Consider the following 25,101-nt stretch of genomic DNA (forward strand, 5'->3'; position numbering starts at 1 on the left):
CACCTAATAGAATTTCCGCTTTCACATTTACCTCTTTCCAATCCATGCCCGATATTTTAACTAAGAGTGATTTTTATAAAAGGTCAATCAAATTACTCTTCTCCCCTTGAGCCCTCCAGTGCACTTTGAGTAAATCCCGGTTCCCTACTTTGACCTCCTAGGCTTCCTGTGGTCCAGCCTCTGCCTTCCCTTCAACCTCACCACGTCACTCTGCTTTGGCTCTTTGGCTCAAGTGAAACTTGCCGCCATTTTGTCTCGAGATTGGGCTGGTGTCCCCAGTGCCAGTGTAGTTTTTGGTCTCTTCCCCGGGAAGCTCTCTCCCCAGCTTGTCACATGGCTGACGCGGCCTTTTCCTGAAGATCACAGCTTAAATGCCAGCTCTTTAGAGAGTCTTTCCTCATCTAATGATATCCCAGTGGTTTGTTTCTGTCCTAGTACTTAATGCATTTTGAGATTGCTTTTCCTTATTTATTACCTGATCTGCTAGAAAACTCTGTGAGGGCAGGAACCTTATCTCTGTCTCATGTGCTCTGTAGACACATAATGAATGAAAAAATGTATGGAGGAATAAGTGGTCTCACCCTGTTTATCATATAAATGGTAATTATTAAATGAAGATATAGAAGAAATGTGTTTCAAAACTGGTTAGCAGTACAGTAGTGGGAAGGTACCGATCAGATTAAACTTTACAGGGGTAGATGTAAAATCCTGTGCTTTGGTTAAAAAAAAAGTTCATTGCATTGTGTAGAATCCGGGATCTCTGGTTTGTCACCCGTTCATAAATCCTAGAAGCCAGAAGTGGTCGCTGACAGGGTAATGAAGTCCTCTACTGCATCAATAAATCCATGCATTTCCATATTAGAGGAAGGATTATCCTACAGTCTTCTCTCCCAGTGACCCCAGTGGAATTATTACAGCTTTCTGAATCACAGTAGAATACCTCATTTATTCACTCATTCATTCAACATTTACTGGATCCATCCTGGGCACTAGTATTATAGTTGTAAACAAAAGTCTCATGGTTCTAGTGTTCATGGGACTTGTTATCTAATTCCCAACGAGAAGTGATTTCTCTTTCAGTGAAAGTACTAAAGCAGAAACCAGTTTGGCACTTATTGGGAAGCAAGGCAGTCTCGTCTGCCCTGGAACCAGACTCTGGAGCCTAGGCCTTCAAATCCCAGCTCCAACACGTATCAGCTACGTGACTTTGGGCAAGTGTTTAAAATGTCTCTGTGCTTCTGGATTCTCATCTAAAAACTGGAGATAATAATGGTGCTGCCACATAATGTTGCGAGCAGCGAATGAGTTACTGTGTATACATGATTTAGAATAGTACTGAGCATTTAGCTGGCACTTAAATAGGTGTTAAAGCGGTTAATTAATAAAATCATGTTGTCTGGAGGGCCAAAGGTTGGAAGACAGGTTGAGGGCAGGGAGAAGTGACCGTAGAGGGACCCTGGGAGATCAAAGCACAAATTATTATTCTAGTACTTTATTTATATTAACGATTGATTGTTTTGAGCTTGGGCTTGTAGAAGCTAAAATCCAGACTGGACAGCCGATGGTAACTGTTTTATTTAGTCTTCCGCTTGAGGCTGGAGAGATGTGAATCCTGTTTAGAAAGGCCACCCGCTACCTTGGGTTGTTTTTCCTCCTGATGCTGCCGACAAAGAAACAGACTTCTGGAAATGATAAAATCATAGCTGTCCATGAACACGTATTTTTGCTTTGGTTTTGTTTTAGTGGCAGCTGAAATATCCTAAACTAATTCTCCGCGAAGCCGGCAGCGTCCCCGAGGAGCTCCATAAAGAAGTTCAAGAAGCCTTCCTCGCACTGCACAAGCATGGCTGCTTCTTTCGGGACCTGGTTAGGATCCAGGGCAAAGATTTGCTCACTCCGGTATCTCGCATCCTCATCGGAAACCCAGGCTGCACCTACAAGTACCTGAACACCAGGCTCTTTACGGTACCCTGGCCAGTGAAGGGTGCTAGTACGAGATACGAGGAGGCTGAAATAGCGGCTGCTTGTCAGACCTTCCTCAGGCTCAATGACTACCTGCAGATAGAGACCATCCAGGCTCTGGAAGAACTCGCCTGCAAAGAGAAGTCGAATATCGATGCCGTGCCAGTGTGTATAGGGCCAGACTTCCCCCGGGTCGGTATGGGGTCCTTCGATGGGCAGGATGAGGTGGACATTAAGAACAGAGCGGCGTACAACGTCACTTTGTTGAATTTCATGGATCCCCAGAAAATGCCATACCTGAAAGAGGAGCCTTACTTTGGCATGGGGAAAATGGCCGTGAGCTGGCATCACGATGAAAACCTCGTGGAGCGCTCAGCGGTGGCGGTGTATAGTTATAGCTGTGAAGGTACAGTCTGCCCTGTGAAGACGCAGCTCTGAGTGTAACACGACCAGAGTTGTGTAGGCTCTGGAGGTGTGCGCGTGTGTGCGCGTGTGTGATCGTGCATCTGTGTGTACACGGTGTTGCCTGCCCTCTTGAGGTTTGCCGCACCCATGTCTCCGCAGAACATACCTCTTTCTCGTCTCGGGGCGCTGCCCAACTCTTTGTTACACGGGACGCAGATGGAGTATTTTCGCGTGTAAGCACCACTGTCATTCCGTCTTTCTCATGCCCAGGAGAACAGATCTTGGTTTCAGACAGCCAACCTCCTTTCTCTAAAGCTCAGAGTAGACGGTACAGTTGCTATAATTAACTTGCTGATAAAGGGCTGGGAAAACAAAAAATCTGTCAAATCTTTCCCGGTTCCCACAGGTGCACGCTACCCGTCTTGCCAAACTCCTTTATTGTGGTTGACATCACTGTCTTGATGGGAGTGATTTGTCAAACATGGACTTGTTCTTGGCTTCATACAGATTTGACTACTGTCCTTCCTTGCCGGAAGCGGTTGGAGTAGGTTCTGTGAGCAGACGGTCCTCTGTTTTTAGGAGACTCTCCAGTCCCCTATAAGCGCTGCTGCAGTTCGAGTCCTAAAAGGGGTGCTGTGGGTGAACTTGTTCTTGCAGTTTCCGAAACCTGGTCCCCTTGGAACAGAGACCCTAGGCTACCTTTTCGCGGCCTACCGGAACTTTCCTTCCTGTGTTGTTCAGTTGCTCTGGGTGCAGGGTCTCCGCTGTTTTTCAGCACAGGCTCCTAAGACAAGTGGGCAGATCCAGGATGGCGTGACCACGCTGACTTCGTTCTTTGCCTGATCATTTGACAGAGGGGTACAAGATGCGGTATTAACCCTGTTGTCTATCTCTTCGACCTGTTTACTGGAAGATGCTTGCAAAAGCAGAGTTCTAGATGTCCCATCAGGGAAAGACCTGGAACTTTTAAGGGTCAGTGCTTTCTGAAAACTATTTTTTTAATTGGATGTCGTTATCGCTGTATGCTTTTCGTTTACTAACATGGCCGTTTTTGGAAAAGGGATCTTAAAAGGACGTTCTCGTAGTTCTCTTCATATTTCTTCCCATTTCCCAATCTCAAACACTGCCTCGGGGTGGCTAAGACGTTTTCCAACTTTTACCTTACGTCTTCAGCCCGGAACGAGGAACTAGTTGAGCATTTGGAAATTTTAGCAGTTTCTCTGGCATCGTAAATAATGATGCTGACCTAAGAAAATTGCTTGAAGGGGATTTGATGCTGTCCTAATGGAAGGAATGGAGATCCTCTGATCTTTAATAAGGCGTTGCCAAGGATTTAAGAATGATCACATCCAAGAACTCTGATGTGAAGGAACAATGGAGTTTGTTAGTTTCCTTCTTAAGGAGGCAACTCTCTAAAATTGAGGCAGTGGTATGTGATAGCTCAGGCTGCTACAAAGGTGTCTTTGTGTTCCCACCTCCTCTCAGCCCCACAGTTTTAATGGTCCTTTTGTGCTCCCAGAGCGTGGGTGATCAAGTCTTTTTTGAAGCCTAGAATGTCGTTCAGAAAGGAATTTAAATTTTTAATGAGTAGTTTCTGTGGTCGGGAGTAGTTAAGACTGATAAAGTATACAAGTCTACATAAACATATGAAGGTTTAGCCTTGCAACTGACTGTCGTCTGGAGGAGGGAAGTGCAGAGTTCAAATCCGTAAGAGCAGGGGGATTCCTTTGTTCTCTTAGCCCCCCGAGAATCCCAGAGCTCTCATGATTATAACAGCAGCAACACCAGGAGCTCTCATTTATTGAGCACCTACTGTGTGCTGGGCATCGGTATAAGCATTTGACATGTATTGACCCACTTTATTCCCGTAACACCCCTGTGAACCAAGTGCTGCTGTTCTCCTCATTTTACGGATGGGGAAACTGAGGCACGGGAGGATGATTAACTTTTCCACGGTTGTACAGCTATTAATGAGCAAAGGTGGGATTTGAACCCAGACATTCTGGCTTCAGAGTCCTAACAGTGAAGGCCAAGTGCCTTATGAGCAGATATTTTCTACCCTTGCAGTACAGCTCCCTCTGGGATTTGGGTTTCTAAAGTGTCCACCTCTGGAAAAGTGAAGGGAATATTCTACTTGCTCCTCCTCGCAGGTCCTGTATCCTCTCCTCTTCTTCCCGTCACCTCCCTTCTCTCCCCCCACCGCGACATCTGCTATAGCTTCCTACACATGCTCTCAGGTGATTGGAATGCATTAGATAAGCTTATTCTATGAAATGGAACCTCTCTCTAGGTCTCCGGCTGTGGTGTTGGGTCAGATGGCTTACAAAGCATGTGCCTTGAACCTGTTTTTGGTGGATGCATTTCTTCCAGACGGCTTTACCAGGTGACAAGGGATACGTTTACTTCTCTGGCCTCCTTGTAATCCTGCCAGAAGTATGGTAAGGGTGGACTTAAAGAGAGCCACTTGGGTTAAAATCACGACTAGGGTTAGAAAAGTCTTTAAGGGAGTGAAGAGAAAGGAAATTTCAGCCAACTGTACTGTTTTCTGGATCCTTGAACACGTTTGTCAAGCAGCTGCTCAAGGAGGTTCAGTTAACTGTTCTAAACACTGCAGAGGATGCGGAAGTAAATCAAATGCTCTTCTTGTGTTGAAAAGATGGGTGAAATAAAGTGTGCCCTTGTGATTATAATTACGAAATGAGGAAACGTCAGGCCTGGAAGAGACTTTTGAAGTCACCTAGTTCAAGTGTCTCCTTTTATACGTGAAGACACTGAGGCAGGGAGAATGGCAGTGACTGGTCCAAGGTCACATAGCTACTTAGTGATAAGAGAGCGTTTCATGCCATAGGAGCTCCTGCAAATGCATTAGGAGTTCAGAACAGAAGTGATTACTTCCTGCTGAAAATTAAATTCAGGTGCAGCTTAAGATCCTTCAGGACTTTGTTCTCAATGCCTTTTCCTAGAGGAATCTTCATGTGGATTTATAATGAACGAGTCATGCCTCTTTGGTTTATTTCTGTGAGTAGAGGTCATCGAGAAGTAATTTGTATAGGGTACGTGTAATTATATGATAAATTCATTGGCTTCACAAGCAGTCCTAGTTAATAGATATCCCCAGTAAGAAGATTGAAATGGTACAATATTTAATCAGGAATGGCTTCAGGGAATCATGTGTAAATAGGCAGAGTATTTGATTTTCCTATGCTAGCTTTGCTGGCAATTGCTTGTTACTCCTAGATACAAACACACACACACACACACACACACACACACACACACACACATTTTAGCAGGGAAGGCATTAACAATCTATTGTTTAATTGTTCTCCGACGGGAATACCTTCAAAAAGATCAGGTAAATAATTATTTGTTACTGTTTTTGGTCATTTGGAAGGAAACATTTTCTGCAGTGTTGTCTTTATAAAAAAAATTCTTAAGAATTTTATTTTATTTATTAAAAAAAATTCTTTTAGTGTTTTTTGTTTTTTGTTTTTATTTTTGAAAAAGAGAGAAACAGAGCCAAGTGGGGGAGAGGAAGTGAGAGAGGGAGACACAGCATCCCAAGCAGGCTTCAGGCTCTGAGCTGTCAGCACAGAGCCCGATGTGGGGCTCAAACCCACAGACTGCAAGATCATGACCTGAACTTCACCGACTGAGCCACCCAGGCACCCCAAGAATTTTAACTCATGCTACGTATTGCAGATTCCTATTTTCCAGATTCCTGGGAAGGAAAGGTGAGGAAGAAAAGGAAGAGAGACCAGTCCATGATTCCTGTTGAGTATGTGATAGACTAGAAAGCAGGGACTTTGTAATACTTATCTTAGAATTCTAGGATTCCCACTCATGTCTTTGACTATGAAAAACTGAATTCACTTAAGGATGGAAATTGGTTGCCATGATTCTCTCTTTTTTTAAAGATGTTATTTTTAAATAATCTGTACACCCAACGTGGGGCTTGAACTCACAACCCCAAGATCAAGAGTCACCTGCTCCACCAAATGAGCCAGCCAGTCCCCCCATGTTGCTGTAATTCTTAAATCTTTACTTTTAAACGAGTAGCTTTGTCTTCCTTAGCTTGTCTTTGGGAGCATGAAAGACTAGACTGTAATTGAAGCTAGGAGCTTGGGAGCATTCCTAATTTTTTTAAATGTTAGGATTTTTCTTTCTTGAGAGAGGGATCGTGAACATGCAAGCAGGGGAGGAGTAGAGAATCCTAAGCAGGCTCCACCCTCAGCGAGAAGCCTGACCTGGGGCTCCATGCCACCAGCCCGGGATCATGACCTAAGCTGAAATCAAGAGTCAGATGCTCAACCAACTGAGCCACCCATGTGCCCCCCAAATGCTATGATATTTAATGTTTGTCTTAGTCTTCCCCCATTCCTATCTGAGATCTCAAAGCTCATTTGACTTTGTTTCATTGTATCATGCCATGTTTGTTAGTTTTGTTGTTGTTGTTGTTGTTGTTGTTTTTAAGTAGGTTTCGCGCCCAGCACGGAGCCCAGTGTGGGGCTTGAGCTCGACCCTGAGATCAAGACCTGCACTGAGATCAAGAGTCAGTCACTTAGCTGCCTGAGCCATCCAGGCACCCCTGTTGTTAGTTAGTTTTGAAGTCACTTCTACCGCTCAGTAAAACTTTTTTGGTCTACCAAGTCCTATTTTTTAAAATCCCCATGGAATTATTTATTCACTTAACAGTAAGCATCTACTGTTTGCCAACCACTTTTCTAGATGCCGAGCATCTAAGCATGAACAAAAATCCCTGCCCTCATGGAGCTTATATTTTAGCAAAGAGAGACAGAAAACGAACAAGAAGTTTGTACAGGGGTGAGGCACAGGTGTACCGTTTTAAATAGACTTCCTTCAGAAGGTCACATTTGAGCCAAGGCTGGAAGGAGTGAGCGGGAGAACAGCCTGGGTAGAGGGAATATTGAAGGCCTAGAGATGGAACCCGATGTTGGGATATTTCAGAAGCAGCAAGTGCAGATGCGGTAGTGGAGTGAGAGAGAGGGAGAGTAACAGCCGTGAAGACAGAGAGGAAAGACGAGGAGCCGAGAGTGGGCAGCAGCTAATACGGATGTAATACTGTAATACGAGGTAGCGGGCTTGTACACAGTGTGGCAGGAGATGGGAGCCATTGTGGGTTTGAGTCGAAGGAGGGAGGTGGCACTGGAAGCAGCAGAAAGAGACTATTGCAGTAATCCAGATTAGAGAAGGGGGGCCGGTTTAGAAGAGGCAGAGGTAATCCAGATTAGAGAAGGGGGGCTGGTTTAGAAGAGGCAGAGGTAATCCAGATTGGAGAAGGGGGGCCGGATTAGAAGAGGCAGAGGTAATCCAGATTGGAGAAGGGGGGCTGGTTTAGAAGAGGCAGAGGTAATCCAGATTGGAGAAGGGGGGCTGGTTTAGAAGAGGCAGAGGTAATCCAGATTGGAGAAGGGGGGCCGGATTAGAAGAGGCAGAGGTAATCCAGATTGGAGAAGGGGGGCTGGTTTAGAAGAGGCAGAGGTAATCCAGATTGGAGAAGGGGGGCCGGATTAGAAGAGGCAGAGGTAATCCAGATTGGAGAAGAGGGGCTGGTTTAGAAGAGGCAGAGGTAATCCAGATTGGAGAAGGGGGGCCGGATTAGAAGAGGCAGAGGTAATCCAGATTGGAGAAGGGGGGCCGGATTAGAAGAGGCAGAGGTAAGGAGAGGTGTTTGTATGATGGCACCCATCTTTTCCCTGGAGAAAAGGGGCAGTGTTCAGTGCCGGTGAGAAAAGAGGACCAGCAGTGACATCTCCTAATTGTCAAGAGAAGACCAGCCAACAAAAATGGCTGATTTTTGCCCCTTCCCTCAATAGTTTTATTGAGGCATAATTTACATACAACAAACTGCACATATTTAAAGTTTACATTCGAAGGAGTTTTAACACACCTGTGAAACCATGACCACACTCAAGATAGTGAATTTTCTGCAGAAGCTTCCTCGATCCCTGATGGTTAATGATGTTGAGCTTTGTTTCATGTGCTACTTGGCTATTCGTGTATCTTCTTTTGAGACATGTCTCTTCAAGGTTTTTTTTGCCCATTTTGAATTGAGTTGTTGTTTTAGTTGTTGAGTTTTAGGAGCTCTTTATAGGTTGTGGATGTTAACTTCTTAACAGATAAGTGATTTGCAAATATCTTCCCCAAGAATGGCTGAGTTTTTAATTATGTATTCATGTGATGTGCAGGGAATAAGAGGACAGGTTAGAGTGGAACAAGTTTTATTGTCTAAGACAATTTAATTCTGTATTACTGAATGACATCATTTATATTAGCACCTCAGAAATGCTTCCTTCCAGTGTATTTTCCCCCTTGAGCAGTAACCACTGTCCTGCCTTCCAGGGCCATACATTAGTTTTGCACATACTTGAACTAGAATTGTAAGCTCCTTAAAGACATGGTTTCTGTCCTTCTTTGTGCAGATAATGGTAGAAGAGTAAGTATTTGTTGCCTAAAGTCAGTATTTCTAGTTTTGAGTAGTTTATGCTGTTCATCTACATTTTGGCCACTGCCCAAGAACTCTGATTTCTATAACTACAATTTCTGTTTAGTATTAGGATTCTTTCGATTGCAAATAGCAGATACCTGACCTAAACAGACTTCATTTAAAAAGATAAGGAATTGTCTTACTTAATACTAAGCCCAGCGATCTCACTGGCTTCAAGTAGTTATTTCAGTAGTTAATAGTGTGGTCAATTTCCAGTTTCTTTCCCTTCATCTTTTGGCTCTTCTTAAGCTGTTGCTTTCCTCTCTTGGGACCAGCAGTCTCATGGTCCCCACATGCCTGCCCCTTGCTGTTGTGGCCACTCCCTTTCTTTCTCATGAACTTTGAGAAGGAGAAAAACTGAGTCTTGGACATGTACTTTGAACTCTGGATAAAGCTTTGCCTGAAGCCAGACGGACAACTAATTATCCTCTTTTGATTAATCCAGTTTGGGTTCTGATCTTCCATGTTGTTTACAACGTAAAGGTTTCCTATAAGTCTCTATGACTCTTTGTCCTTTCCTGAGACTGCCCAGGGAGTTACAGCCTCTGGTGTTAGGTCTGGTTTGGAGAATGTATTGTTTGAGAAGTATTTCTGCTCCCTTTCCCCATTTCGTATTATACTTCAGATAATGGAATGGTTTTGAACCTTCAGTCAAGAGCATCCAGATCCATTTTTCTCTCCTTTTCTCACTTTTACTTTTTCCCCCCAAGCCCACGAAACATGATGTAATGAGGTTCTCCTGTGTATGTGGATATTTATATGTTAAATTTTTTTTTTTTCAGACGCTCAATCTGAAAGCTGACAGAGCCAGAGACATCATGTTGAAAGGCTTTAGATTTTTCGGTAAAGAGTTAGCAATATTTCTCCTGAAACCCCAGATAATTTATAATTAATTTTAGAATTCATCTGTGTCAAGGGACTACGTTTGTCCTGAATTGCTTGTTTTGAGGCATCGGAGAGCAGGCTCCAGCTTCTTATAGACTCTGAGCTGGGACTGATTTGGTACTCCCCGGTGCCCCCCGCCCTTCAAACTTCTCTGAATTCATTTCTTCAGACCATTCATTCCTCAGTGGCTGGGAAGGAGTTTGCTCTCCGTCAGCCCCAGGCTTGGCTGCTCATTCCTCACGACCAACCAAGGACTGTGTCTCTAAGTTTAGAAATCTTCCAGGGTGGCTTCTCCTTGGCTGACCCTCCTTTGCTAGGGAGATGCTCTTGAGGAGTGTTTCCCAAATGTTCTCTGGCTTATGCCATTCGCCATCACAGTGGAAACCAATCCAGAAAAAGTATGCAAAGACTGCACATAGAAGTGTCCACCTTTCAGGGGGACCACTCTGAACAACGCATCTGAGCTATGAAAAAGTCGTTAGTGTCCCATCATTGCCCTCAGTCTTAAATTGCTTACCACGGTTCGCAAAGCCATCCGTGTCCTGGCCTCTGCCCACCTCTCCAAACTCTTCGCTTGCAATTCCGTGTCCTTCATTTGATACGTTGCAGCTCGGAATTGCACCCATCTTGTACATCCGTCATGCCTTATCCCTCCCAGAATGTATCTTCCCAACCCCACATCTTTCCCTCCCCCCTCTGACTCTCTCCCTTTTCCAAGACAGATTCTCCATCCCAGACACTGCAGTGTCACAGATCAGCACGGGACAGAGAAAGCACCATGAGCTTTTGTATACCAGCTGACTGGCTGCAACTTCTGGGTCTCTCCTGCCTCAAGATGTAGGACGTGGATAGGAAGGAAGGGACCTGCTGCGTAAGCCCTTCTGGGGGTGGGGTTAAGGAAACAGAATATAATTGCCAAGGCCAGGGTCTTAGAAATCTTAGTACTTGGCCAAAGGAATAGAGAATGGGAAATATATTTGATGGCATTTCTCTTTCACCAAATGGGAATTAGTTGTTCAAAACCTAGTTAGCATAAAAGAATCAAATTGGCTAATTTGGGAGGGGGGATGTTTTAGAATTTTAAACTTGACGTTTACACTTAGCATTCTTTCGTATTTTGTCACGTCTTTGACTTCTTGAACGGTCTGGCTGGTGGGAGCCAGGAATGCATGAGACACGAGGCATTTGCAGTCCTCTCAGCGTTCCTGGGGTTTAAAGGCAAGTAGGAGCTGATTGCCTCTGCTTGTTTCCAGAATAACATGAGGCAGAGTAATCAGCTGCAGTTGCTATAGATAATTACGAGTTGATTTTATGGAGTAAGTGAGCAACGCTATACTTACACAGTAAAAAATTTATCAGACACAGAGCTTCCCTCCCTCCTCCGGACCCAGCCCAAGGGGGAAACAAACCTTCCAAGAAAACCTTATTTTAATGAGCACATTTCAAAGGTGCTGGATTTATGGGAGACATCAGGAAACACCGATTGCAATGACTGTCTCTGTTTGTCGTTCAAGACTTTATTGGTGCCATACTGGGACGAGTGGGGGATGGCAGAGAGAGGGGAGAGTTGTCAACTGGCCCATTAGCCTACAAAGACCACCACTTAGAAGAATAGCCATATTCACTGGCTTGAAGCCACTATGGCGTCATTGTCACTGTAGTTTAAAAATCATTTCTTTTTAAAGTTCAGTCATAGTGGATTTCATGAGAGAGAGAGAGAGAGAGAGAGACATACGAAAAGCTTTCATAGAATATTTCTATTCTTTCTCCTTGTGCTCCTTGCTACATCTGTTATCATTAGGGCTCTCTAGAACGAAGCCGCTGAAAGCCCTAGGGTATCACAAATATAAACATACGATTTCTCATATCAGTATTCTTTTGCTAAATGGGTCTGGTTATCAAATAATTTAGCATTAATTACTTTATTATGTCGCATGCTGGTATTCATCACGTGACATCATCATTATTTTATAAAGCCTGGCTTCCTCACTAACGTGCACAGTAGACATCTCTATCAAATCACAGATATCAAGACTCCAGAGCAGGGGTTGGCAAACATTTCTGAATACGGGGCTGGCCAGATGATGAATATTTTCGGCTTCGTGGGCCTTACGCTCTGTGTCTTTGCTACTCAGCCTTGCTGTTTTAGGTGAAAGCAGCCTCGGACTGCTGTATGAATGAATGGGCTGTGACTGTGTTCCAGTTACTTTAAGCAGGTGATGGGCCTGGTTTGCCTGTGGGCTAGAACAAAGTTCAGAGACTTGTAAGTGGCTGTAGGGGCCAGGCAGCTACTGCAAATGGGTGAAATGGCTGATGGGGACTGCCACTAGCCGAGAGGACATGCCTTGTCTCAAAGGGGCAGTTACTTCTTCGCCTGTGACTGCCTCAGTGATACCAGATCTTGTAATTCAACAACAGCTGGACATTCGTATTTTTATGCAAAGCACTTGTATCAGTTGGCAGCTAACTTAGTTTTGTTTACAATTTTTTTGATGTTCATTATTTATTTTTGAGAGAGAAACAGAGCATGAGCGGGGGAGGGGGCAGAGAGAGAAGGAGACAGAATCTGAAGCAGGCTCCAGGCCCTGAGGTGTCAGCACAGATCCCAAAGTGGAGCTCGAACCCACGAACCGTGAGCCCAAGTCAGACGCTTAACCAGCTGAGCCACCCAGGCTCCCGCTAACTTGGTTTGGTTAAGAAGATGTCGTGCAGGTCAAGTTGTACGCCTTTCGTGGGCTCTTTTCTGGTCCATGAGCCCTAGTTTTCTAGCAAATTCTAGAATTTTCAGGTGTAACTATTATGTATAAATAAGACATGCCTAGAGAGCGCCACCAGACGTGTATAGCAAGTGATCTGTCTCTGCTGCTGCTAACGACCCCTTCTAGTGCCAGTGACAGACATCAGTAATTGATTATACCACTCTTTCTGCTGAGCTTGGAGAGAAATTCAGAATAATTCTGTACCAGGGGTCACAAAAGCCACAACCGATGAATTAGTTGTGTCCTCTGATATGTAAGATATTTGTCATTCCTGTTCTAGAGGGTTCTCTTTTAAATGGTTTTGGGATTACCCTAGAAAAATGGCTTTAGACTTTTTACTATATGACTTTATTCGTAAAGAAAACTAGCTTAGAGTTGCTCCTAACCACAGAGTGCTTGAGAAGACATTTATCAGAAATAACAAATAGGAAAACAAGATAAGATTCTGTTCTTATGGCAGTATCAGATTTTAAATTTTTTTTTTCAACGTTTATTTATTTTTGGGACAGAGGGAGACAGAGCATGAACGGGGGAGGGGCAGAGAGAGAGGGAGACACAGAATCGGAAACAGGCTCCAGGCTCTGAGCCATCAGCCCAGAGCCTGACGCGGGGCTCGAACTCCCGGACCGCGAGATCGTGACCTGGCTGAAGTCGGACGCTCAACCGACTGCGCCACCCAGGCGCCTCAGTATCAGATTTTAGATTCAAACTTAAGGAATTGAAGAATATCTAGAGCTGGATGGGCCCTTGGAGGTCATTTAGTCGCCTTCCTTCCTTGAAGTTGGATTTCTGGTCCGGTTTCTTTCCCCACCATTCCGCAGAGTAATGTGAATTAATAAGTATAAAGGGGATTTCTTCCCCCTTCCCCCTTCTTTCACGGCCTTTGACCCTTGCGCACAGTTACCGCAGAGTGGGGTGTTCAGAACGAGGAATTTCTGTGGATGGGTCCGTGCCCTCTGGGATGCATGTACTTTTGGGCTGTGGATGTGACACGCACCTGATGCAGCCTGCGTGAAACCCGCTTTATTGCCCATTGTAACTACATGAAACTTTGCATCTTTTTGTCTTCCTGCATCGTTTCCTCCTCTACCCGCTGAGAGACTGTACTTGTCTTTCACATTTGATCTTCTCCAAGAATTCTGCTCTACCCATTCTAACCCTCACCGAGCCCGTCTCTTTTCTCAATTTCTTCACTGTTAAGAACAGTACTCTAACTTAGCAGCGCCACACTTTATTATGTTATTTGGTTTAATTCGTAGCGTTTCCTACTCCCCCCACCCCGGAATTAACATTTTTTCCCTGCCATCTAGTCCAGTAAGGATTGTGAATGGTGTGAACTGAAAGAGCATTTTTTAAAAAACTTGTTTTAATGTTTATTTACTTTTGACACACTGAGAGAGACAGAGCGCGAGTGGGGGAGGGGCAGAGAGAGAGGGAGACACAGGATCTGAAACAGGCTCTGGGCTCTGAGTGGTGAGCACAGACCCTGATGTGGGGCTCGAACCCATGAACTGTGAGATCATGACCTGAGCCGAAGGCAGAAGTTCAACCTGCTGAGCCACACAGGCGCCCCTGCATTTTGTTTTTAAGTAAGCACTTAAGTACAGCCATTCACTGAATGCCTTCTATGTGCTCCTTAGTAGGGCTCTAAATGCAGATGAAACAGGAAATTGGACCCTCCTCTTGAAGACCAGAGACTGGTGTCTAATGGAATTTAAAATGTCCTTTGAACATTTACAACTTCACTAGAAAGAAAGCTCCACTAGGGCAAAGCTCTTTGATTCATTCGTTGATAGATCTCAAGTGCCCGGGTCAGTGCCTCATGTATAATAAGTGCTCAATAAATATTTCTTAAATGAACTTTTATACGTTTTTATATAGGGCCATCCCTGCAGGACTGTTCATGTAGGCAGATTATATTCCTTGCCTTTCACTTCGTTTATTTGTTTCTCCCCTCCTGGACCCCAGCCACGTAGTTTTCCCAGCCACATGTAAAAATAAATCTTGAGTATCCTTCTAGAAATATTACCTGTACATGTATACACACGTGTGTGTATGTGTTTGTATTTTACACAAACTGTGGCCTGTCAGTTTCTTTCCCTTAAAAATATATCACATAGTTCTGTGTCGGTGCATAGTCATTTTACTTTTAGTGGCTACAGAATATTTTATTGCCTGGACATTTCATAATTCATTTAACCAGAAACTTATTGATGGATATTTGGGTTATTTCTGATCTTCTAAATGGTAGTACAGTGTGCATCCTTGCTCTAAAGTCATTTTGCAGCCTTTGCAGGTAGGAATTTGAGGATACATTTCTGAAAGTGGAGTTGCGGAATTCCTAGAAGTTCAAAGTGTTGAAGCATTTGTAATTTTGATAAGGATTGCCAGATTTTTCTCTACAGAGAGTGTGAATATGCCATTTTGCTATACTCTTACTGATACCATATTTTATCAAAGTGTTTGATCTTATCTGATCTGATTAAGTTACCAAATATCTGTTGTGGCTTTAATTTGCATTTCTCTTATATGAATAAGTTTGTACATCTCTTAAATGTTTACATGCTTACTTCCTTTTACGTGTTCTGTCTTCATAGCTTTGGTCTGTTTTTCTGTTTGATTATTGATCTTTATCTTATTGATGTGCAGGAGCTCTTTATGCATTAAAAAAATTCCCTGGCTATGCTTGCTTGTTTATATTTCCATGTGATTTGTCGAATCAGCTTGTCTAGTTACCAGCTCCACTTAACTAAAAATCAGTCCTGTTGGTATTTCTATTAGGTTTGTGTTATAGATGAATTTAGGGAGAATGGACATTCCCATGGTGTTCAGTTTTATTTCCCCAGAACATAATAACATCTTTACATTTGTTTAAATTTTCTTTTGTGTCCTTCAATAATATTTTAAAGTTTTTTTTTTCTTATAGACAGTATACACATTTAAGAATCTTGCTGGATGTTTTAATATGCACACATTTGTAACTAGCGTTTTTCTTAATTTGACTATCACTTGGGATATATGTTTCCTGGTTGATTTGCACACAAATAATAACATTATTTGTAAAAATGCACTTTTTCTTCTAAAAAAATCTTTTACTTCTTTGTTTTCTTTTGGTCTAATTAGGGCTCCTCTGTTAGGCAACTCCAGAGAGCACCCTTGTGTTGGTCATTCCTTCCAAAATAGTGATGAGTTATTGTGCTGATAAAGGACATTGTTTCCTAATTCTTAACTTTGGGAATATTTTTAATGTTTCCCTATTAATATATGATGCTGGCTTTGATTGAGAGAGGTCTGTATTTATTGTGTTAAGGAACTGGCCACTCATTATTTTATTGATATTTTGGTTTTGAAAGGATGTGTTTTATTGAATACTTTGTGTGTGTCTGGTGACTCTTTGTTTTCACCTATGAATATGACAAATTTTAAGTATAACACTTTGCATATTGAGCTATCCTTGTATTCCTGTGATAAGTTCAATTTGGTCATGGAATGTTATTCTTTTAATATGCTGCTAGATTTAATTCTATTCCCCTATATTTAGGAGTTGTGCATTGGTTCTCAGATGTGAGATCTGTGTGTGTATGTATGTGTGTGTATGTGTTTTCTTTTTGGGTTTTGATACATATTATCCTATCTTCACAAAAAGAATTCAGAAACTTTTCTTTTTCTATGCTCTTAAACAATTTATATTGAAATAACCCATTCCTTACTTGTTTGGTAGAATTCTTTGAAAGTCTTGACACATATGTTTTCCTAAGAGATAGTTCTCTGACTTTGTACCTTTTATGGTTTTGTTAACTTTTCGACCCCTTCTGGGGTCGATTTTGGTAGTTAATATCTTCCTTAAAATCTATCCATTTGATCCACATTGTCTAATTTATTTTCATGGAATTAATAAAATAGTCTTTTATTCTCCTTGGTATCTGGGGTTATTCCCTTATCATTTAAAGATATTTTCTGAGTAAAAAATAAAGGACACGTTAAAGATATTCTAAAGAATGTTTTTTTAAGAGACGTAAAAGGAGGATATAGTTCACTTACTATGCATATTTTATTAAAACTTAATTATTCCTGAGATCACGTTTGTAAAGCCCAGAAGTTGAGATGAAACATTTCCTTCCTGATCCCTCTCTTCTCTTTTTGACAGGCCCTGAAGAGGAGAGTGAGGATGATCCCCAGCTTGAAGGCAGAGATCCTGATACTTGGCATGTTGGTTTTAAGATCTCGTGGGACATAGAGACACCTGGTCTGGCAATACCCCTTCACCAAGGAGACTGCTATTTTATGCTTGGTAATTAGGAGGGTCAAAACTATATTGATGCTCTGGTGTCTAAATTTTAGACTGTTGGCTACCTATTTTGAATGTGTCTTTTGGAATAAGCTTTGCAGGTATTTTATAGTGATAATGAATCTTCTACATGTAACTAGTTTTTTTCTGTTTGTTTTTATTTCCTTATTCTTTTTTAGGTATCGCTCATTTTTAAAAGCTGCTTTTTTTTTTTTTTTTTCCTCCTCCCATTCTGATTGTTTTTGGAGTTTCCCAAATGTGCTAAAACATAAAACAGTTTTCAGGACTTTCCCTGAGTTACTCCATCATCCAAATCAACTTATCAGTGTGAAGTATTCAAATGATTTCCCTCTCCACGCTGGGAGTGGAGGCTACTTAAAATGATTTCCCTGTCTGTATAAGTTCTTAGTGAAAGTTTTTTTTTCTAGTTCTGAATTTAGTTTCTTCTCAGGAGGAGCTGACCTGACAACGTGGCCTTTCTGTGCACTTGTCTTTGAGTTCTTTGGGGGGGCAGCATCTCAGGCTTAGGCTAACCGGAGAAGCTGCAGGATTTGAGCAGCTTTTGCTCTCGGTTCTTTGTTTTATTTTTTGGATTTTCTGCTTGTCTTCCAATGCATTGCATGTAAACTGTATCCTTCTATACTCACAAAGCTTCCCTGGGTTTATTCTGTCACTGGCTTTAGCTGATTATCCAAGGTTTATCTCACTCTTACCTGCCTGCGGGAATCTACTCATGTATTGACTTTAGAGCTGGGGAGCCCCAAGGCTCAAAGCCGGTATTTATGATAAGAGTTGCTTCTCAATCAATTGAGTATTTATAGAGGGCCCGTGATGTCCTCCATGCTGTGTAAGGTTCTGGAGGAGATGCTGGAAATAGGTAAAACTTGGTCCTTGCCTTCTGGAAATTCAGAGTTTGGATTAGCTCTTTAGGGCATTACCTCATTAAGCATTCTCCAAATTTCAGGCATCTACACATCAACTTCAAGATTCTTGCCATATCCCTGTGCTACCTGTACTATTACTTATGTAATATTTTTCTCTCAATAGGTTCACTTTCTTTGTTTCACTGAGATGGGTTCATTTTATTTTATTTTTTTTAAATTTTTTTTTTCAACGTTTATTTATTTTGGGGACAGAGAGAGACAGAGCATGAACGGGGGAGGGGCAGAGAGAGAGGGAGACACAGAATCGGAAACAGGCTCCAGGCTCTGAGCCATCAGCCCAGAGCCCGACGCGGGGCTCGAACTCACGGACCGCGAGATCGTGACCTGGCTGAAGTCGGACGCTTAACCGACTGCGCCACCCAGGCACCCCCGAGATGGGTTCATTTTAGAAGGAGATTCTCTATCACTATCTTAAGTGGAAGACCAGTATCACTTGGCATAATTAGAAGAGGTTTGTAAATATGGAAAGTAAAACAGTATTAAGTGCCTGCTGCCTTTGGTTGCTGCAGATCCTGAATCTGAGTCCTGTTCTGTCTTTATGAAAAAGGGACACGTGTAACTGTTAGAAACGTGTTAACTGTACAATGGTACCAATCTGGGACTTTCTCCTTGTCAGCAGCAAGATGGGAAGGTCATTACGTAGAGAATGACTTACCCGTGGTGCGTGATTTGCTGGTGCTTAATGCTGTGTCCCTTCACCTCTTCTCATGGGGTGATTCCCACATTTGCCCAACACTGATCGAAGTAAGCCCTAAATCTCTTCCCTGCCGTTTGCATGTTGCTTTATAATTTACAAATCAGTTTCACTTAAGAGTCTCAATCACTCTCCAAACAAGTTTGTGAGGGAGATCGTATAGAGATTGTTCTTTTCTTAAGCATTGGCCTAACGTCGCTGGGTTGATAAAAGGTACCAGGATAGTTTGCAGGTTGCATATACGGTGCTCTTCCTGCTCTAAAAGGGACAATTTAGTCTCAATCCCAATACACTGAAATCTCTGTGTGGGCACATTTTTAGGCTGAAGGTCAACTCTTACTGAGAGAGCCTCCCCTGCTTGCCTCAGGAACTGAGTTTCTAGTGTGAAGTCTCTGCCCCATCGACAAGCATCATTTGTAGGTAACAGATTATTCCTCATTTTTAATGTACAACCCATACATGGGTATTTACCTTGCGTATACATGGGTTTTAATTTCAGCCAATAAACCACTTTCCTCTGGATGCTTTGTTCACGAGTTTCTCTTCGCAGTTTGTATCTTTAAAGGAAGTGAGAGTCAGTTGGGGCCGTTTTAAATTGCCGTATTAATTTTCTGCATTTAGAAATGGTAAAGATACATTTTAAAAGTTCGGCTAGCTTCCATGTATTTAAGAACAATCTTGTGTGTTCTTTTCTGATTATGAAAGTAAAGTACATGTTCGTTGTAGAGAAAAGAAACACTGAAAGGTATGAGTGATAGAAGAATATAAAAATCAAGTTCATTGCTGTTTTCGTATATTCCTTTTCAGTCTCTTTTCTATACATACATGCATCTGGAAAAATAGTAGTATGGGAATGACAGCCACATTTACTGGGGATTAATGACAGGTCAAGCATTCTTTTAACTGTCTCCATAGCCCTAAAAAGTAGATGTTAGTTATATAAGACAAGAAATGATTCAGGTTAAATTGATGTAGTGACATAGCCGTGGTTACACAGTTAGTAGGGCGCGTGGATTATAATTTGTCCTTTTATCCCATTTGGGCTCTGACACCCACATGAAGCCCGCCCTCCTCTCCCTCCTCACTGACCCCTGCTCTGGGCTCCTGGGCCCCCCTCTTGCTCCCTCATCACAACGCCTATGCTTCACCTAAAGGCTTTAGGACTAGATTGTTCAGGAAGGAAAGAGAAGATGATGACAAGGGTGTTCTGGGTGCTTCCTCCTTTTCCTTTTCTTTCTAAAGTTCTGTTTCTCTTGCCCGGAAATAGATTATAATGAAAATATTAAGTAATTACATTGCCCCCTTTACCTATATGTTGTAATGAATATACATTTCAAATATACATTTGTCCCTTTAGCTATTGTGGGTGATAAACAGAAGTGAGTATTATTATTTTATTTGTTTATTTTTATTTTTAAAAAAATTTTTTAATGTTTATTTATTTTTGAGACAGAGCATGAACGGGGGAGGGTCAGAGAGAGAGGGAGACACAGAAGCAGGCTCCAGGCTGTCAGCACAGAGCCCGACGTGGGGCTCGAACTCACGGACCGCGAGATCATGACGAAGTGGGACGCTCAACCGACTGAGCCACCCAGGCGCCCCACGTGTTATTATTTTATAGGAGCTGATACCCAAGACATAGTATCTATTCCTGATTTCCCGACTCCTGCCTTTAGCTCTAGGCAAAGTAGCTGGTACCCTATGGACCTGGGCCAGCCACAGCACAACGTACCCAAAGCGCACCGTTAGAATATATTCATGTAGAATGCACTTATTCCTTATTATTTATCATTACTCAGGCAAATTCTTATTGTCTTGATTAAGAACGCATGTTCAGAATTTTCTACAAATGAACGTTCCCCTCCCGCCTCTTAGGCAGCATAAAACAAAACTAAAAGCAGCCACGGCCTCTTGCTACCTTTTCTCTTCACTTTTTAAAATCCAAATCCTATACGGAGCCCTGCCGAGGGACCTCAGCCCTGTGCCGATATCTGAAATCTGAACTTCATAGCACTTATGAAAAGGAAACAGTTTAGCTCAATTTATAATAATATATTGGTCTGCAGAGGAAGTGCAGACTGAACCCTGCTGTCTCAAGCAAATACTCCAGGGGTGTCTGATGGGGAACGTGTCGGGTGCCTGTAATAAATCCACCGCCTGTGGAAGTGAGTGAAGGCCCTGCTGGCAGTGCCTGAGGACACGCTTAACTGGGGTTGTCACGGTTTACTTTTAAATTGGAATCTTTGCCCTAATCTCAGAGTTAGACATGACCAGATTTGCAAACAGATTTACAATTTTCACTAATTTTCCAACCAGGACTTCAAAACACACTTAGAGGGGGGACAAAAAAAACACACTCTGGTCTTTCTCAGGGTAGGATGATTTACTTTGCCACAGATGTTTTCCATAGACTGAATGTAACCAGGGCGTTAGGGACTTAAAAGTGGCTCGGAGACAAACTGCGGGTTTGTTTTTTGTAGAAAAGATTATACAGTTCAAGGGACATCAACCAAATTATGTTCATTAACCAGGAGCCGGGTGTGGAGATGGGATGTTTCAGGACAAAGGTGAGGGTGCTGGGTAAACATTTGGGGCAGACCTCCTCCCCTGCCCAACCCTTCATTTATCCTTTTGTTTTTTACATGTTACTACTCATGACTCTGTTCTGTCTGGTCTCTTTATTTTTGTTTCCTTCAATCCAAACTCAATTTCATTTTCAAATAGCTATCTCCAAGCTTCAGTTACCAAGTAAAATTTCCATGGCGAAAAAAGAGAGAGAGAGAGAGAGAGAGAGAGAAAGCAACGTCAGTTGAAATGCACACTGTTTCTTTTTCGTTTTTCTTTTTGGTTTTGCTTTACTTCACCAACAGTGTAGGGTAGAATGATGAAAAGGCCATTTCCTGTCAGGTGACCAGGTTCCAGACTCACTGCGGTGACTATTAGCTCTGCCTTGTTAGTGTTTGAGTCTCTGCCTCCCCTGGAAAACTAGGGCTTCGTGGTACCTGCTTCTCAGGGCCGGTGGGAAGCCAAAGAAGAAAGTGCTTTGTATGTGGGGGCCAACCAAGATTGGGAGCTGGGCCCTGGCGTTCCAGGAGAACCAGTGAGGCGGGAGGGTGACAGAAGAGCACAGAATGTTGTGTTCTTACCCTACTTCATGCCCCGAGTTTTGCTAGCTTCGTACCTCCCTGTCCCATACCTATCTTTGCACATAAAGGACCTGCAAGACGGGGACAGCTCACCAATTGACTCTTGAGGGGGAGAAGAGTTGCCGTCTGGTCAGGGTCGAATCGGAGCTCTGTGGGAACCACGCTCTTGCCGTGGTTGAGGGCCGAGTTTACCTGTAGAGCCTGGTCAGTGGTGTTTTCCAGATCAGGTTCACCTTCTTTAAAATACCTCTGGCTTGGTATTTCACAGAGCACTGTGAACATCTGATGTGGTCTAACCCGAAAATGTACCATGCTTCTATTTTGGGCGTCAACATGAGCACTCTAGTTGGAGTCTGTCGATTCTAGCCTTCTAGAACAGAGGTTTCTAGGAGTTTAAAGCCTCTTAACTGGGGTCCCTCTGGGACTTAACTTGGAGACTGTGGTATCTTTGTAAATCCTCCAGGTGTCCCTCAGTCCTGCCCCGATTTAGGCATTTTATTCAAAGGAAAAGGCTTTTGTTTTTTCTTCCTCTGACCCCATTCCCTTCCTCCCCCAACTCTTGACTGACCAACTGAAGTTAGAAAGTTCCTGTAATTTATGGCTTAATCATAAATTCTAAATAATTATACTTTATTACCTCTCATGGGCCTTGAAATGTAGGTGCTATGTTCTGCTTTCTGCCGAGGCAAGGGAATAATACAGAAACAGTAATAAATTATAACTTGAGGCTGCAGTCGGTAAGCTTGAGGAATTGCCATTTAAGTGGAAAGTGCTCGAACAGCCAAATGAGCACCTGTCATGTTTGTTTTCACTTTGAAAAGTAGAAACATGACAGTATAGTTTCAGCTGCTCATCCAATACGAACTCGTGGTGTTCTTCTTACCTTCTCAGCAAACTACATTATTTGCCCCTTGCTAGTCATGTTTTTGCAGGATGTATCTGTCCTCCTGAAACTTTCACTCTAAACTGTGCCCGCAAATGCTGACATTTTCAAACTTGTGCTTTTTGTCTTGATAGCCTGATTCTTTTGTATTCAGCAGAATTAGAGAGAGGGCCACTCTTGCGGAACTTACTCTGTGGATAGGATTCCTGGGTCCTTGAAAGGGTTTGTCTCTCTCTTACACTTTCTTATCATTTCCATTCTTTGTGCTTATTTTCGGTCATTGATGTCTTGAACTTTACCTGAAATGCATGAGCACCTACTGAGGGCCAGGCACTGTGCTAGAGGTTTTGATATATTTTCTTTCTTTCTTATAAGTAAGTCCATCAGGTAGGTAGTCCTCTCTCTCCAATCCCTATTTTTTGCCAGAAAAGAAAATTGATGGGGATTGCCTGCTATTGGGTATGTGGGTTTTGTATTTTTTTTAGGAGTCTGAAAATGCTTTAAAATTCATTTGTGGTGATGGTGGCACAATCCTGTGAACACACTAAAATACATTGAATCATATGCTTTCAATGAGTGAATTGTTTGGTATGTGAATTATATGTCAATAAAGCTGTTTTATAAAAAGGAAATAGAGGCGTAAAGAAGCAAAATAGCTTCTTTAAGGTGACGTACCTAGTGAAGCTTGCGTTTGAATGCAGGTTTTTCTTTTATTTCTTAAAAAAATTTTTTTAGGGGCACCTGGGTGGCGCAGTTGGTTGAGCGTCCGACTTCAGCCAGGTCACGATCTCGCGGTCCGGGAGTTCGAGCCCCGCGTCGGGCTCTGGGCTGATGGCTCAGAGCCTGGAGCCTGTTTCCGATTCTGTGTCTCCCTCTCTCTCTGCCCCTCCCCCGTTCATGCTCTGTCTCTCTCTGTCCCAAATAAATAAATAAATAAATAAATTTTTTTTAATGTTTATTTATTTTTGAGAGAGACAGAGAGAGACAGAGTGTGAGGGAGTGAGGGGCAGAGAGAAAGGGAGACACAGAATCCGAAGCAGGCTCCAGACTCTGAGCTGTCAGCATAGAGCCCGACACAGGACTCAAACCCATGGACGGCGAGAACATGACCTGAGCTGAAGTTGGACCTACTGAGCCACCCAGATGCCCCTGAATGCAGGTTTTTCTGAGACCAAAGTTGTTCTTTCTTCTGCTGAATCATGCAACTCTACTAATTATGTAATCATGGGATCTTTCTTCTTTCGAAATGTGGAAAAAAGTAATTGAACTGATCAATACACATATCTTCTCATTGTAGAGGACTCAAATAGTATGGAATTATATAGACTAAAACTCGGGACTTCTTTTATTTTGCTGTCAGGTCCTTTTGTCGACATTAACGTAAATATAGTTATGCCAATATATTTACATATATATGGCTGCTACTTTATTAAAAAAGCACACAAATGCAACCTTTTTATTCTAGTACTTGCTTTTTTTTTTTCTTAATATATCCTGGAGATCTTTCCCTATCAGTACGTCATTCATATTATTATTGTTATTATAAAACAATATAAAACTAGGAAATAAAAATTCAAGCAGTTGAGGATGATCTAAAATGGAATGGAAAGGAAAAAACTCCCTGTCACCTGTCCCCAAATTTCACTTCTTCTTAAAAAAATTTTTTTTGGGGGGCGCCTGGGTGGCTCAGTGGGTTAAGCATCCGACTTCAGCCCGGGTCACGATCTCGCGGTCCATGAGTTCGAGCCCCGCGTCGGCTCTGGGCTGATGGCTCGGAGCCTGGAGCCTGCTTCCGATTCTGTCTCCCTCTCTCTCTGCCCCTCCCCCGTTCATGCTCTGTCTCTCTCTGTCTCAAAAATAAATAAAAACGTTAAAAAAAAATTTTTTTTTATAGAGAGAGCCCGGTGGCTTTTTTTTTTTTTTTCAACGTTTATTTATTTTTTGGGACAGAGAGAGACAGAGCATGAACGGGGGAGGGGCAGAGAGAGAGGGAGACACAGAATTGGAAACAGGCTCCAGGCTCCGAGCCATCAGCCCAGAGCCCGACGCGGGGCTCGAACTCCCGGACCGCGAGATCGTGACCTGGCTGAAGTCGGACGCTTAACCGACTGCGCCACCCAGGCGCCCCAAAAAAAAAAAAAAATTTTTTTTTTAAAAAATTAAAAAAAAATTTTTTTTTTTAATTTTAGAGAGAGAGATAGTGCATGCAAGAAGGGGAGGGGCAGAGGGAGAGAAAGAGAAGTTCTTAAGTAGGCTCCACATTCAGCATGGAGCCCAACATGAAGCTCAGTCTCACGACGCTGGGATCATGACCTGAGCAGAAATCAGGAGTTGGACACTCAACTTACTCAACCACCCAGATGTTTCCCCCAAGTTCCATTTCTTAAAAGTGACCACTTTTGAACATATTTGCATTTTATTCTTTAAGTGATTACCTCCTTCACTTTTATTTTATTTATTTATTTCTGTATTTTATTTAAAAAAATTTTTTTTTAATTTTTTTTTTCAACGTTTATTTATTTTGGGGACAGAGAGAGACAGAGCATGAACGGGGGAGGGGCAGAGAGAGAGGGAGACACAGAATCGGAAACAGGCTCCAGGCTCTGAGCCATCAGCCCAGAGCCCGA

The 25,101-nt window shown here is 42.7% G+C and overlaps 1 protein-coding gene across 3 annotated transcripts in view; it reads left to right on the forward strand.

The window, feature by feature from the left end:
- Window positions 1–25,101, forward strand: part of FTO (FTO alpha-ketoglutarate dependent dioxygenase) — a 395,157-nt gene that overhangs the window by 128,104 nt on the left and 241,952 nt on the right. For all 3 annotated transcript variants that reach the window (XM_047078416.1, XM_047078419.1, XM_047078418.1), the window contains 2 exons: window positions 1,744–2,368; window positions 16,667–16,810. In XM_047078416.1, the coding sequence (XP_046934372.1) occupies window positions 1,744–2,368; window positions 16,667–16,810 (769 nt within the window). The remainder of the gene's footprint in view (window positions 1–1,743; window positions 2,369–16,666; window positions 16,811–25,101) is intronic.

Source organism: Lynx rufus, unplaced genomic scaffold (assembly GCF_022079265.1).
Source record: "Lynx rufus isolate CCGP_SWC_20201006 ecotype Redwood Valley unplaced genomic scaffold, mLynRuf1.p SCAF_16, whole genome shotgun sequence".
Classification (NCBI taxonomy): domain Eukaryota; kingdom Metazoa; phylum Chordata; class Mammalia; order Carnivora; family Felidae; genus Lynx; species Lynx rufus.